Source organism: Pongo pygmaeus, chromosome 9 (genome assembly GCF_028885625.2).
Source record: "Pongo pygmaeus isolate AG05252 chromosome 9, NHGRI_mPonPyg2-v2.0_pri, whole genome shotgun sequence".
NCBI classification, from domain to species: domain Eukaryota; kingdom Metazoa; phylum Chordata; class Mammalia; order Primates; family Hominidae; genus Pongo; species Pongo pygmaeus.
In genome coordinates, this window is record NC_072382.2 from 74,263,242 (window position 1) to 74,276,398 (window position 13,157).

At 58.0% G+C, this 13,157-nt stretch overlaps 1 protein-coding gene across 1 annotated transcript in view; it reads left to right on the plus strand.

The window, feature by feature from the left end:
* The first annotated feature begins 249 nt into the window (after positions 1-249).
* ARHGEF17 (Rho guanine nucleotide exchange factor 17) overlaps positions 250-13,157 on the plus strand; it is a 60,814-nt gene continuing 47,906 nt past the window's right edge. The window contains exon 1 of the mRNA XM_054440889.2: positions 250-3,873. Coding sequence (XP_054296864.2) covers positions 676-3,873 — 3,198 coding nt within the window. The 5' untranslated portion in view covers positions 250-675. The remainder of the gene's footprint in view (positions 3,874-13,157) is intronic.

Below are 13,157 nucleotides of genomic sequence, written 5' to 3' on the forward strand. Positions count from 1 at the left end.
GTGTGTGTGTGTGTGTGTGTGTGTGTGTCTCAGCGACTCCCTGGGGACAGCTCGGCCTGCTGGGCTCCCGAGGGACGTCTCTGGAGGGCCAGAGGGTCGCCTCAGTCTGCAAGTCCTCCAGCAGGCTTTTTCTTCTTCGGCTCCTCCCTGATTCCCTCCCACCACCCGGTTCCCAAGCTCGCGCACGCCCGGAGCCCACCCCCTCTTTTGGGCGCGAGGCCCCGCCCCCCGCCCCCTTGCCTCTGCCACAAAGTTTATTTGCAACAAAAGGGTGCCAGGAGCGAGCAGCCGAGGGGGAGGGAGCGGGAGCCGGAGCGGGAGAGCGAGGGGAGGCAGGCAAGCCGTTGGGCAGGCGGGCGCAGAGTCGAGGAACCAAGCGCTGGGATCCCGCCCAGGCGCAGCCGCGGTGCCCCTGGTCGCTCCAGCCGCGGCGGGGGCTGGGCCTGGGGGTCGGCGCTGAGGCGGGAGGGGCCGCCCGGGATGGAGACATTGCGGCCGGTGGCCACAGAAACTTGAGCCGCGGCAGAGAAACCTCTGCTCCGGTCTCTGCGCCCTCCTCCCACACTCCCGTGCGCTGCTTTCGGCGTGGGCCGCTGCGCTCCTAGGGAGCGGGGGCGCAGGGGGGGTTGGCCGCGGCTCCCCGAGGCCAGCCCCCCCGGAGTGAGTTACGCCACTATGGCGGACGGGGCACCCCGGCCCCAGCTTTACCGCAGCGTCTCGTTCAAGCTGCTGGAGCGCTGGAGCGGCGGCCCCGGGCCGAGGGAGGAAGACACGGACACCCCTGGCTTGAGGCGCCGCGCCTCGTGCCGGCCGACCACGGCTGCCCGGGACCAGCCCTCTCGGCGCGTGTCCAAGCTGGCGTCTGGGCCCCCGGCCGCCCCCGCGCAGCCGCGCCCGCTCCGCAGCCTCTCGCCGTCGGTGCGCCAGCTCTCCCGGCGCTTCGACGCGCCGCGTCTGGACGACGGCTCCGCTGGGGCCCGGGACGGGGGCGTCTTCCCCGCGGCCGCGGAAGAAGCGGCCGAGGGCCCAGCGCGAGGGGCCTGGCCCAGCGTCACCGAGATGCGCAAGCTCTTCGGCGGTCCTGGCTCCAGGAGGCCCAGCGCCGACTCTGAATCCCCAGGAACGCCCAGCCCCGACGGTGCCGCGTGGGAGCCTCCGGCTCGGGAGTCGCGGCAGCCACCGACGCCACCCCCTCGGACATGCTTCCCCCTGGCGGGTCTGCGTTCGGCGCGGCCCCTGACCGGGCCGGGGACTGAAGGGAGGCTGCGCCGGTCGCAGCAGCAACAGGAGCGGGCGCAGCGTCCAGCGGATGGTTTACATTCTTGGCATATCTTCTCCCAACCGCAGGCCGGGGCCCGGGCCTCCTGCTCCTCCTCCTCCTCCTCCATCGCCTCCTCCTATCCTGTCAGCCGCAGCCGCGCTGCCAGCTCCAGCGAGGAGGAAGAGGAGGGCCCGCCGCAGCCGCCTGGAGCCCAGAGTCCGGCCTACCACGGCGGCCACTCCTCGGGCAGTGACGACGACCGAGACGGTGAGGGCGGCCACCGCTGGGGAGGGAGGCCCGGGCTCAGGCCTGGAAGCTCCCTATTGGATCAGGACTGCAGGCCTGACAGTGATGGGTTAAATCTGAGCGGCATGGACTCAGCAGGGGTTGCTGGGAGCCCTGAGCCCCCAACATCTCCAAGAGCCCCTAGAGAAGAAGGACTCCGGCAGTGGGGTAGTGGCTCTCCGCCCTGCGTCCCAGGTCCCCAGGAGGGACTTCGGCCTATGTCTGACTCTGTGGGAGGAGCTTTCCGTGTGGCCAAGGTGAGCTTTCCCTCGTACCTGGCCAGCCCCGCAGGCTCCCGCGGTAGCAGCCGTTATTCCAGCACGGAGACCCTCAAGGACGACGACTTATGGTCTAGTAGGGGTTCTGGCGGCTGGGGCGTGTACCGCTCCCCTAGCTTTGGAGCTGGGGAAGGGCTCCTGCGGTCCCAGGCTCGAACCCGTGCCAAAGGACCTGGAGGCACCTCTAGGGCATTGAGGGATGGAGGATTTGAGCCTGAAAAGAGTCGACAGCGGAAGTCCTTGTCAAATCCAGATATCGCCTCAGAGACCCTGACGCTTCTCAGTTTCCTGCGCTCAGACCTTTCAGAGCTGAGGGTCCGAAAACCTGGTGGGAGCCCCGGGGACCGCGGAAGCAGCCCCCTAGATGGCAGAGACTCACCATCCGCAGGTGGCCCTGTGGGGCAACTTGAACCCATACCCCTTCCAGCCCCAGCATCACCTGGCACGCGCCCCACACTCAAGGACTTGACAGCCACTCTGCGGAGAGCAAAGTCATTCACCTGCTCTGAGAAGCCCATGGCCCGCCGCCTGCCCCGCACCAGTGCTCTGAAGCCCAGCTCCTCCGAGCTCCTGCTGACAGGCCCTGGGGCCGAGGAGGATCCTCTGCCCCTCATCGTCCAGGACCAATATGTGCAGGAGGCCCGCCAGGTTTTTGAGAAGATCCAGCGCATGGGTGCCCAGCAAGATGATGGAAGCGATGCCCCCCCTGGAAGCCCTGACTGGGCAGGGGACGTGACCCGAGGGCAGCGGTCCCAGGAGGAGCTCTCAGGCCCTGAGTCCAGTCTGACAGATGAAGGCATTGGGGCGGACCCTGAGCCTCCTGTTGCAGCATTTTGCGGCCTGGGTACCACAGGGATGTGGCGACCTCTTTCCTCATCCTCGGCCCAAACGAACCACCATGGCCCTGGGACTGAGGACAGTCTGGGCGGGTGGGCCCTGGTGTCCCCTGAGACCCCCCCCACACCAGGTGCCCTCCGCCGACGACGCAAAGTCCCACCTTCAGGTTCTGGTGGGAGTGAATTGAGCAATGGGGAGGCAGGGGAGGCCTACAGGTCCCTGAGTGACCCAATTCCTCAGCGCCACTGGGCTGCCACCTCTGAAGAGCCCACTGGGTTCTCTGTGGACAGCAACCTCCTGGGCTCACTGAGCCCCAAGACAGGGCTCCCTGCCACCTCAGCCATGGATGAGGGCTTGACCAGTGGTCACAGTGACTGGTCTGTGGGCAGTGAAGAGAGCAAGGGATATCAGGAGGTTATTCAGAGCATAGTTCAGGGGCCTGGTACCCTGGGGCGTGTGGTGGATGACAGGGTTGCTGGCAAAGCCCCCAAGAAGAAATCCCTGAGTGACCCCAGCCGCCGTGGGGAGCTGGGTGGGCCTGGATTCGAGGGCCCTGGAGGGGAGCCCATCCGAGAAGTTGAGCCCGTGCTGCCTCCATCCAGCAGCGAACCCATCCTTGTAGAGCAGCGGGCAGAGCCAGAAGAGCCTGGTGCCGCCAGGAGCCGGGCACAGTCTGAAAGGGCCCTACCTGAGGCTCTGCCTCCCCCTGCCACTGCCCACCGAAACTTTCACCTTGACCCCAAGCTGGCTGACATTCTGTCCCCGAGGCTAACCCGCCGAGGCTCCAAGAAGCGCCCAGCTCGGAGTAGTCACCAGGAGCTTCGGAGAGATGAGGGCAGTCAGGACCAGACTGGCGGCCTGTCTCGGGCCTGGCCCTCCTCCAAACACGTTCGCCATGCCAGTGTGCCTGCCACCTTTATGCCTATTGTGGTGCCTGAGCCACCAACTTCTGTCGGCCCCCCTGTGGCTGTGCCAGAACCCATAGGCTTCCCTACCCGAGCCCATCCCACGTTGCAGGCACCATCGCTCGAGGACGTCACCAAGCAGTACATGCTGAACCTGCATTCCGGTGAGGTCCCTGCCCCAGTGCCAGTGGACGTGCCCTGTTTGCCTCTGGCTGCACCGCCCTCTGCTGAGGCCAAGCCCCCTGAGGCAGCTCGGCCTCCAGATGAGCCTACCCCTGCCAGCAAGTGCTGCAGCAAGCCACAGGTGGTGAGTCTTTTGTAGGGGCCTTCAGATTGGGGCCAAAGGAGGGCCATGGGCACCAACTTCGGTTGGAGCCTTTTGCATTGTATTCACTGGTCAGGTGCCAAGGGTGCTTTTCTGGTCCTGGAAGTGCCCGTGCAGTTTTAAGAGTGTTAATGACACAGGGCTGCTGTCTACTCAGGCCCTGTAGAAGCTTCAGTTTTTTGCTGGTGCTAATGGCAGAGGTTCTTGTCTGCTCCAGGGGTTCTGGGTGGTAATTACAAAGAATTCTTATCTTGTCCTTTGGATGTTTCTCAGGGACTGGTTTTGGAAATCCCTGTGTGGTTCTTTGTTGGAGGGATGAGTGTGATGGCACCCAGCGCAGGCTCAGTCCTTTCTCCGAGGCTTGCTACTCTGTTGACCAGACCCTTGATAGGATATTTGGCTCAGGGGCCACAGTTGACTTGGGTTTGCCCTTCTTCGTGTGGCTTTTCTATGACAGGTCAGAATATAGATGTGTTCCTGGGCCTGGGAGAATTGGGGAGGTACAAGGCTTTACTTTATGGAGGAGCAGAGGGGGCTCAGGGTTCTAACTGCAGTTCTGTTCTTGCTGTGTGACACTGCCGTTTCTCTGTGACTTAACCTCCCCAATCAGGGGAGATAGGTAGACAAACTAGTGCCTATGTTTCCATCCAGCTGGTACTGTGCAGATTTGGGGGAGCCTGCGGTTTTGAATTGGGGACTCTTGGGGCCTGAGTTCTGCCAGAGCCTCCTCAGATGAAAAAAGCTTCTAGATGGGGGCTTCTAGGGGAGGATAGAGGCAGGGAGGGGGCTGCAGAGGCTGGGCAGCCAGGGCTCTTTAGAGAGGTCAGGAGTGGTTCTGGGCCCCATATTCAGGGCTGCCTCTATGGGTCCGGGGGGTCGGTTCTTGTTCCACCATCCTGTCTACTTGCATCTTTTCCCCACTCTACCCCCTTCTTGGTGACTCTGAGGTGCACCCGCTTTCTGCCAGACCCCTGGCCCTGGGAGCTCACTCTGCCTGAGACCCCTGCTTCTACCTTCTGGCTTCAGCTATCCCTGGAGTTTAGGCTGTGGATTCAGATGGGATCCAGATGGCATATGCCCTGGCATCTGGGTTGGGAGCTAGATTCCAGGCTCTGGATTCTGGGCTGAGCTCAGCGATGGCCAGTGGTTATTTCGACTGTAGCCTGCGCTCCCACTGCGCTCCCTGACTGTGTAAGAAGCCTGGAAATTATAAACCCTGGACTGATTCAGTCACTCGCGTTCCCAGCACTCTCATGGCCTCTCTGAACTCCCTTTCTCTTTGTTTCTCTCTCCTTGTCTCCAGTTCCCCCTGGTCCTGGCTCTGGGGTTTCTCATGGAGGCTGCAGAGGGAGCAGTCAGGGCTTGGGGATAGCAGTCAGGGCTTCTGAGTCCCAGTGAGGGCAGCTCCGGTGCCCCTGAATTCCAGTGCCAGTTTTGAAGGTGGGGGAGGGGAGGAAGACAGCCGGGCCAGCTCTTGTCAGGGGTCTCCTCCCCAGCCTCCTTTCCCATGTATCTTTTCTGGGAGCCTTGAAGGCTCAAATGGGGGAGAGGACAGGAGTAAACCAAGGGACTCAGGGAGACTGAAGGTGGGTTGGGGGTGCTTCTAAGAGAAGGCTTTGAGACCCAGAGAGGAGGTGGGAGTTTACAGAACTTCTCCTGCCCCACTCCCTTCACATTCTCCTCTACCCCCCACCCCTTTCTGGAGCTGTGAGGTGGGACAGATCTGCCATAACATGGGCTTCTCCCCGCCACGAACAGAGGCCTTCTCTGATCTCCAAGCCTTTGCCCACTCCAGGCCTCTCACTTTTCCAGGCCCAGCTTGATGTCCCCTTAGAGGGAGGGAACTGGTGAGTCTGTCATTAGAAGAGCAGGGTGTGAGCCTTGCTCTTCTGATCCCTGTGTGGCCTAGGATCCATCATATCCCTGCTCTGTGCCTCACTTTCCCCTTCCGTAAAATGGGGGTAATGGCCTCTGCCTGGCAGGCCATCTCTTATGGTGAATGGGTGGTGTGATCATTTCCTCTCTGGTAGCAGGAAAGAAGAAAAATGGAGGCTGCACTGCCCAGCTGCTTCTCAGCCACCAGGCTTGACTTCTGAACACAGGGCTGGGTCCTCGGGGGCCTCAGTATAACCTGGTGGACTGCAGTAGGCTCCGAAAAGATCCATCATCCTCCAGTTTCCCACCCCCTCATAAAACTTGGAAGTTCTCCCATCTGCTAGCTTGAACCCTTCCTGCTGTCCCCTTCCTTCTGGCTCCCAGAAGATGGGGAGCAGCTGTCCACCCACTCCTGGTGGCCTCTGTTGAGGAGACAATGTTCCCTTGTTTCAAGCCTGAGGCTCTAGTCATGCTCCCTGGGCCGTGGGTGGAGATGGCATGGTATGGCCTCCAGAATAAGCAGAGATGAGAGAAGCTGTCATTCTTTGCTTCTGGCAGTCCCTGGGGACTAAGGGGACGCCCGCTGCCCCCCAGGCTGTGGGGAGTCCCTCACCCTCAGGTCCATATTCATGCTCTGTATGGTGTTGCCCCCATTGTCGGGAGGTGGGAGGCCTGGGGCCAGGCCTGGCTCAGCCTTTGACTCACTCAGACCTGGACAGAGTCATCTTTGTCTCTCAGTTTTCCCATCTGTACAGTGGGAGGTTAGACTACCTGGTCTGTGAGGCTCAGAAGGAGGGAGTCAGCCTGCAGGGGGTGTCAAGTGAAATGGAAGGAGCCAGGGGTGTGGCTGGAGGGGAGAGAAAAGCAGCTGTCTGCAATAGCTGCATGAACCCAGGAGAACAGGGAATAACGGTCGCTCATGGGTCATTTATTCCAGGAATGCCTGTCTGTGTGCTGGGAGGTAAGGAGGCAGAGCTGTCTTGCCTCCCTGCCCCGCCCCTCCCACACTCTTGTTACCTCCACTGAGGCCCACCGTAGCCTGGTTGGTTAACAACTCTTCCTGTGAGGGAGAGCTTCCCCTGCCCCAGCCTCAAAGTGCAGAGTCTTGCAGTCCCACCTTCTGCCCTCAGGTCCCTGATACCCGTTTGACACATGCCACAACTGTAGCCCACAGCAGAGAGTGACTTGTCTCTCAGCATCATAGGCAGATGAACTCACAAAATTTTAACATACTGGAATAGCAGTAACAATGACCAACATTTATCAAGTGCTTACTATATGCCAGACACTGTTTCGTTCTTCAACTGCGAAAGCTGTGGATATCTTACAGTGCAGACTTAGAGTCGAAGACTGTTGGATTCACCCTGAATCCTAGCATATCAGTGTCTTAGAGGTGAGGGGTCCCAAGGAGATTGGCCTGCCATCTGAGTAGCGGGGACAAGTCAGCAGACAGTTGGGAGTGTCACCTCTACATCCCCAACAGCCTGAACACTTTCGTAGTGGTTATTTAATTCACCAGGGCCTGGGGTTGGGATAGGAAGAACTTTGAGACCCAGAAAGGGAGAATGCTAGGTCTAAGGTCACACAGCAAGGGTGGGCAGAACCAGGCCCATGCACCAGGACCCTGGCCTTGTTCCTTTCCACTCAGACCCCCTCCCTACCCAGCCAGCTCCCTGCCTTGCTGATGAAGGTCTGGCAACAGCTCTTCTAGTCACCCTTCTTTCTCCCCTTTTGGCGGGGAACCTGTGGGGGTGGAGGTTCTCTCCTTCCCCTCCTTGGCTCTTTGTGTGATTCTTCCATGGAAACTGGTTCTGGGGGGAAGGGAGGAGGTGATTAGGACACTTGGAATTCTGAGCGGTACCAAATATCTATAATTAAATGTCTTGTCACCCAGCAGGAGGGGGTGAGATGAGGGAGGACAGGCAGAAGGGCAGCCCCTTTCCTCTGTTTATTCCTCACATCTCCTCCCAACTCCTTCCTAAGGGCCCGGGCTCTTGGGGGGAACACTGTCCAGGAATGAGTCCTCCCCAGCGAGGAAGGGTTGGGGGATGGACTTGAGTTGAGTCTGACATTTTCCAGCCCCACGTTTCCGGGACCAGCTGGGTTTGGGAGGCGGAGAGGCTGCTGCTAATCCTGTCCCCAGCCCCCTTTCCCCGTGTAGGGACTTACCCCTCCTGCTTCCCTCCCTCCCTCCCATCTGTGATCTTTCAGGCTACACATTGCTGCCCCGAAGCAGGGTGGAGGCACCCCCAGGCTTCCTGGGAGCCAAGACACACAGAGAGTGTAGGATCTAGAAGCCAACTCGAAGGGGCTTAGGATGTTGAGGGACTAGCCTGAAAACTGGCCGAGGGACTTCCTAGAAGAGGCTCTGCCTGAGCTTGAGCTTGAACACTGAGCAAGAGGGAGAGGCTCTATGAAGAGGGCACAGCATGAGCAGAGGCTAGGAGATGGAAAGGAATATGGCAGGTTGTGTGCAGTAAAAGTTTGTTTCAGAGACTCGGGTGGCCTTTGATAGGGTAATGCATTCATCCATTAAACAAATACTGTCTGAGCAATAAGGCATGTCAGGCCTTCTAGGCCTGGGAATACAGCAGCAAACAAAACAAAAGTCTGTCCTTGTGGAGCTTCCAGACTAGGGAGGAGGCCTGTCTGTAAATGGAGGTATTCTGTGTCAGGGAGTGGTAGGGGTTGAGAAAAAAATAAAGCAGGATAAGGGAGTAGAGAATGACAGGGTGGGGGTACTTTAGATCAAGAGATCAGGAATGCCTGTCTGAGGAGGTGACATTTGAGCAGAAGCCTGGAGGAAGTGAGGGAGCAGGTCAGGTGGCTGAGGGAAACAGCATTCTGGGCAGAGAGGAACAGTAGGTGCAAAGGCACTGAGGTGTTTGAGAAACAGTCAAGAGGACTGTATGGATGGAGCAGAAAAGTAGAAGATCAGAGGTGGGTTAGGGTGAGGAAGATCGTGTAGGCCAATAGGAGGACTTCAGCACATACTCAAAGTGAGATGGGGCAGGTGCTTTTGGAAGGTTCTGAGTAGAATAGTGGCCTGGTCTGACTTATGCATTCACAGGTCTGCTCTGGCTGCTCCATGGGGATAGATTGCAAGGGGCCAGGTGGAGGCTGTGAGGCCAGTCAGAAGGCTACTGGAATAATCTGGACAAGAGATGATGGTGGCTTGGGCACAGGCAGAGATGGTGGGGTGGTGGGTTTCTGCTGCAGCCCCAGGGGCCCCTCAAGGGCCTGGACCCCATTGTTCAAGGTGAACACAGAGCTACAACTTTTCACATGGCTGGGCAGTGTGTGAGGGGTCACTTAGGGTGGGGAGGTGGAGTTTGAAAAGTCCCCAGGGTGGACTGGGCTTTGTGCTACACTGGCCACCCCCTGCAGACCCACATTGGCTTGGCCGAAAGGCTAGGAGAGTGGAGCCGCCACAGGGTCCCGGTGAGGCAGGTGACAGGGCCGTATCCCACTGGTGTCTCCTCTGCAGCCACCATGACACCCATTTAGCTCCAGCGTGCATGTCTTCTGGGACAGGGAGCTCATGCCTCCCCCCACCCCCCAAGGTAGACCCATCCCTCCCATCTGATCCTCCAGCTAGATGGGCATTGCCATGGCTCCAATAGTCCAATAAAGAAGCAGGCTCAGAGTGGGCAGGGTCTGTCCAAGGCCCCAAAGCTTGAGTATGGGATTTGGCTCCCAGTATCCTGACTCCCAGACCATACATTGGTCCCACAGAGTTCCCATTAAGCAGAGTTGGCAGGGATGGCGGTGGCAGGGTGGGGGAAGGGGGAGCCAATGTTTCCCAGAAAGGCTTGAAGCCCTGGCGTACTTACTGGGAAATGTGCCCAGGCAGCCTGGCGCCTTGCTGGCAAGCCCTGAAATGGGGGCCCTGGGTCCCCTGGGAAGCAGGAGCCTATTGGAGCTGATGTCTCCCCAAGGGAGTTGATTCCCCCCACGAGAATTGATTCCCCCCACGATGTCCTCCCTCTAATTCTCAGCTCCCAGGGTCTCTGGGGCATTCTGGGGGTTGGGAGAGACAGACACAGAGGAAAACTGTCAGGCTTCTGGGCTCTGTGCGGTGAGTGAACCTCAGCCCATGAGATGCAGGAGTTTGGGGCCCCAACCATGGTGCCTGAGCCCCTGGAGGGACTTCCAGGACCCAACCCTCCAGTAGCTCTCGGGTTCACTAGGGATAGCCTGGTGTCTGTACTAGGAGTCAGGAGACCAGCTTTGCCTTACCACCTTCCTGCTGTGAGGCCTTCAATAAGTTCCATCCCCCTTCAGAGCCACAGAGCTGTCCATGCTCTTGGGCACCAGGATAAACCTCCTCCCAGGGCTGTTGGGAAAGGACCCAGTTCTAAGGAGGATCTCGGTTGCAGAATGAAGTGCTGGCAGGCAGGGACCCACCACCCCACTAGGATGCTGAGAAGGCAGGTTCAGAGTGGTGCCGGGACTCAGGCCCAGGTCTACCCCCTACCTGCTTTCCCCACCATCGGCTCCTGCTCTAGGATCCCCCCTATCCCCAGATAGGGTCTTTTCCCACACTTGTGGCAGGCTGTGGTGCTCACTCTGGGGCCTGTCCTGAAGTGTGATGTTGCAGCTGACGGGACAGTAAACCTTTATCTGGGCCGGGTGTGGTGGCTCACCCCTGTAATCCCAGCACTTCGGGAGGCTGAGGTGAGAGGATTGCTTGAGCCCAGGGGTTCGAGACCAGCCTGAGCAACAAGGGGAGACCTTGTCTCTACTAAAAATAAAAAACAGGTGTGGTGGCACAGACCTGTGGTCCCAGCTACTCGAGAGGCTGAGGTGGGAGGATGGCTTGAGCCCAGGAGGTTGAGGCTGCAGTGAGCTGTGATTGCCCAACAGCACTCTAGCCTGGGCGACAGAGTGAGACCTTGTCTCAAAACAAAAAGCAAGAACCAAACAAACAAAACTTCCTATGGTTTCTTTCCAGGGGAGCTTGAAGAAGTTGCCAGGAAGGAACAGGGTGAGAGGGGAGTGCAGAGCACACCTGAGGTGGGAAGACCTGTGCTGATTGCAGAGGTCTGGGTGGTGTATTAGTGTCCTGTTGCTGCAGTAGCAAACTACACACATCTAGTGGTTGAAAACAACACAGATCTCCTACTCTGCAGTCTGGAGATCAGAAGTCTGAAGGGTTTCACTGGGCTAAGATCCAGGAGCTGACAGGCCTGCCCGCCTCTGGCGGCCTTGGAGAGATCAACGCCTCTGCCTTTACCAGCCTCTCCTGGCTGCCAGCACTCCTTGGCCCGTGGCCCCTTCCCCCATCTTCCCCAGCATCTTCAAAACTCTTGCTCACCCCGTACCTCCTTCCTTCCTCTTTTTTTTTTTTTTTTTTTTTTTTTTGACAGAGTCTTGCTTTGTCGCCAGGCTGGAGTGCAGTGGCACGATCTCAGCTCACTGCAACCTCCACTTCCTGGGTTCAAGCAATTCTCCTGCCTCAGCCTCCCAAGTAGCTGGGACTACAGGCATGCGCCACCACATCCAGCTGATTTTTGTATTTTTAGTAGAGACGGGGTTTCACCATGTTGGCCAGGATGGTCTCGATCTCTTGACCTCGTGATCCGCCTGCCTCGACCTCCCAAAGTGCTGGAATTACAGGCGTGAGCCACCGCGCCCAGCTTCCTTCCTCCCTCTTTAAGAACCCTTGTGATTCATTGGGCCCACCTGATAATTTGATAATCTTCCCATCTCAGAATCCTTAATTACACCTGCAAAGTCCCTGTTACTATGTAAGGTAACATATTCACAGGTTCTGGGGATTAGCATGAGGATGTAATGCCAGGGCCATTATTCTGCCTACTGCACAGATAGGCAAAGGATCAGGCTGTTGGTTCCTGAGCTTCAGAGTCCCCAGCTGGTGCTGGTCCAGGGGCAGAACCTTTGAACTCAGGCCCACTGCATTTAACTTGCTATTTCTTTCCATGTTCATTTGTCATTCATTCATTTAGCAGTCAATCATTGAGCTCCGTGTTGGGCAGTGGGGACACGCGGGGAAAACGTGGACACCATCCCTCCTTGCCAGGAGCTTTCACCAAGGATCCTAGCCTCCTGAGGTGGGTGAGGTCCAGAGGCAGGCAGAGCCCAGGCCTGGTGGGGCAGGGGCAGAAGTGCCAATGTGTTCCTGGGGCCAGGCCTGGCTTCCAGAGATGGCAGGCCATAGTTTTGCTGACTAGAAGTGGGATGAGGCCACTCCCAAGAAGGGCAGTTGATAGGAGAGTTTAAATCCAGGGCAAGGAGGGAAGGTGGGCACCTAGGGAGGGGGCGGGAGTCACGTCTCTGCCAGGCTGCCCCATCTGAGGGCAGAACTGAGAGCCCAGCGGCAGAAGGAAAGAAACTCCCTCACCCCATGTTCTGGGAGTTCCATGTGGGAAGTGGTGGCATTGGTGCTGTCTGACCAGAGGAACTGTCAGGTCCCTTCATCCCTGAGAGGCCTAGGGAGGCTTCAGGGAGGTGGCATGTGGAGGGTGAAGGGTGCTGTCCAGAATGCCGTCTCCCCGCACGCTGGCTTTCAGACCCAGGTAAGCACTTACCTACTGCCCCGAGGCTGTAGTCGATGGGGGCAGTATCCCCTCACTCCACAGAGGATTATTGTTAAGATTATTTTGTTTTTCGGCCGGGCGCTGTGGCTCATGCCTGTAATCCCAGCACTTTGAGAGGCCAAGGCGGGCGGATCACAAGGTCAGGAGTTCAAGACTCAGCCTGGCCAATATGGTGAAACCCTGTCTCTACTTAAAAAAAATAAAAATTAGCAGGGCGTAGTCCTAGCTACTCAGGAGGCTGAGGCAGGAGAATTGCTTGAACCTGGGAGGCAGAGGTTGCAGTGAGCCGAGACTGCGCTACTATACTTCACACTCCAGCCTGAGTGACAAAGCGAGACTCTGTCTCAAAAAAAAAAAAAAAGATGATGATGATTTTTTTTTTTTTTTTTTTTGAGGCAGGGTCTCACTCTGTCAACCAGGCTAGGGTGCGGTGGGTCAATCATGGCTCATTGCAGCCTTGACTTCCTGGACTCAAGCAATCCCTCCCACCTCAACTTCCCAATGAGCTGGGACCACAGGCGTGCACCATCATGCCTGGCTAATTTTGTTTTACTTTTAGTAGAGGCAAAGTCTCACTATGTTGCCCAGGCTGGTCTTGAACTCCTGAACTCAAGTAATCTTCCCGCCTTGGCCTCCCAAAGTGCTGGGATGACAGACGTGAGCCACTGCACCCAGCATACTGCTGAGATTAAGTGAAAGCATGCCAAGAGGGCTTGGCACACAGTAAGTGCTCAAGAAATGTTACCTCCTCCCCTCGTGACTGAGATGCTAAGGTTTTATGATTCTAAGATTCTTGGCTGCTGGGCACCTCTTTCCAATCGTGAAGCAGAA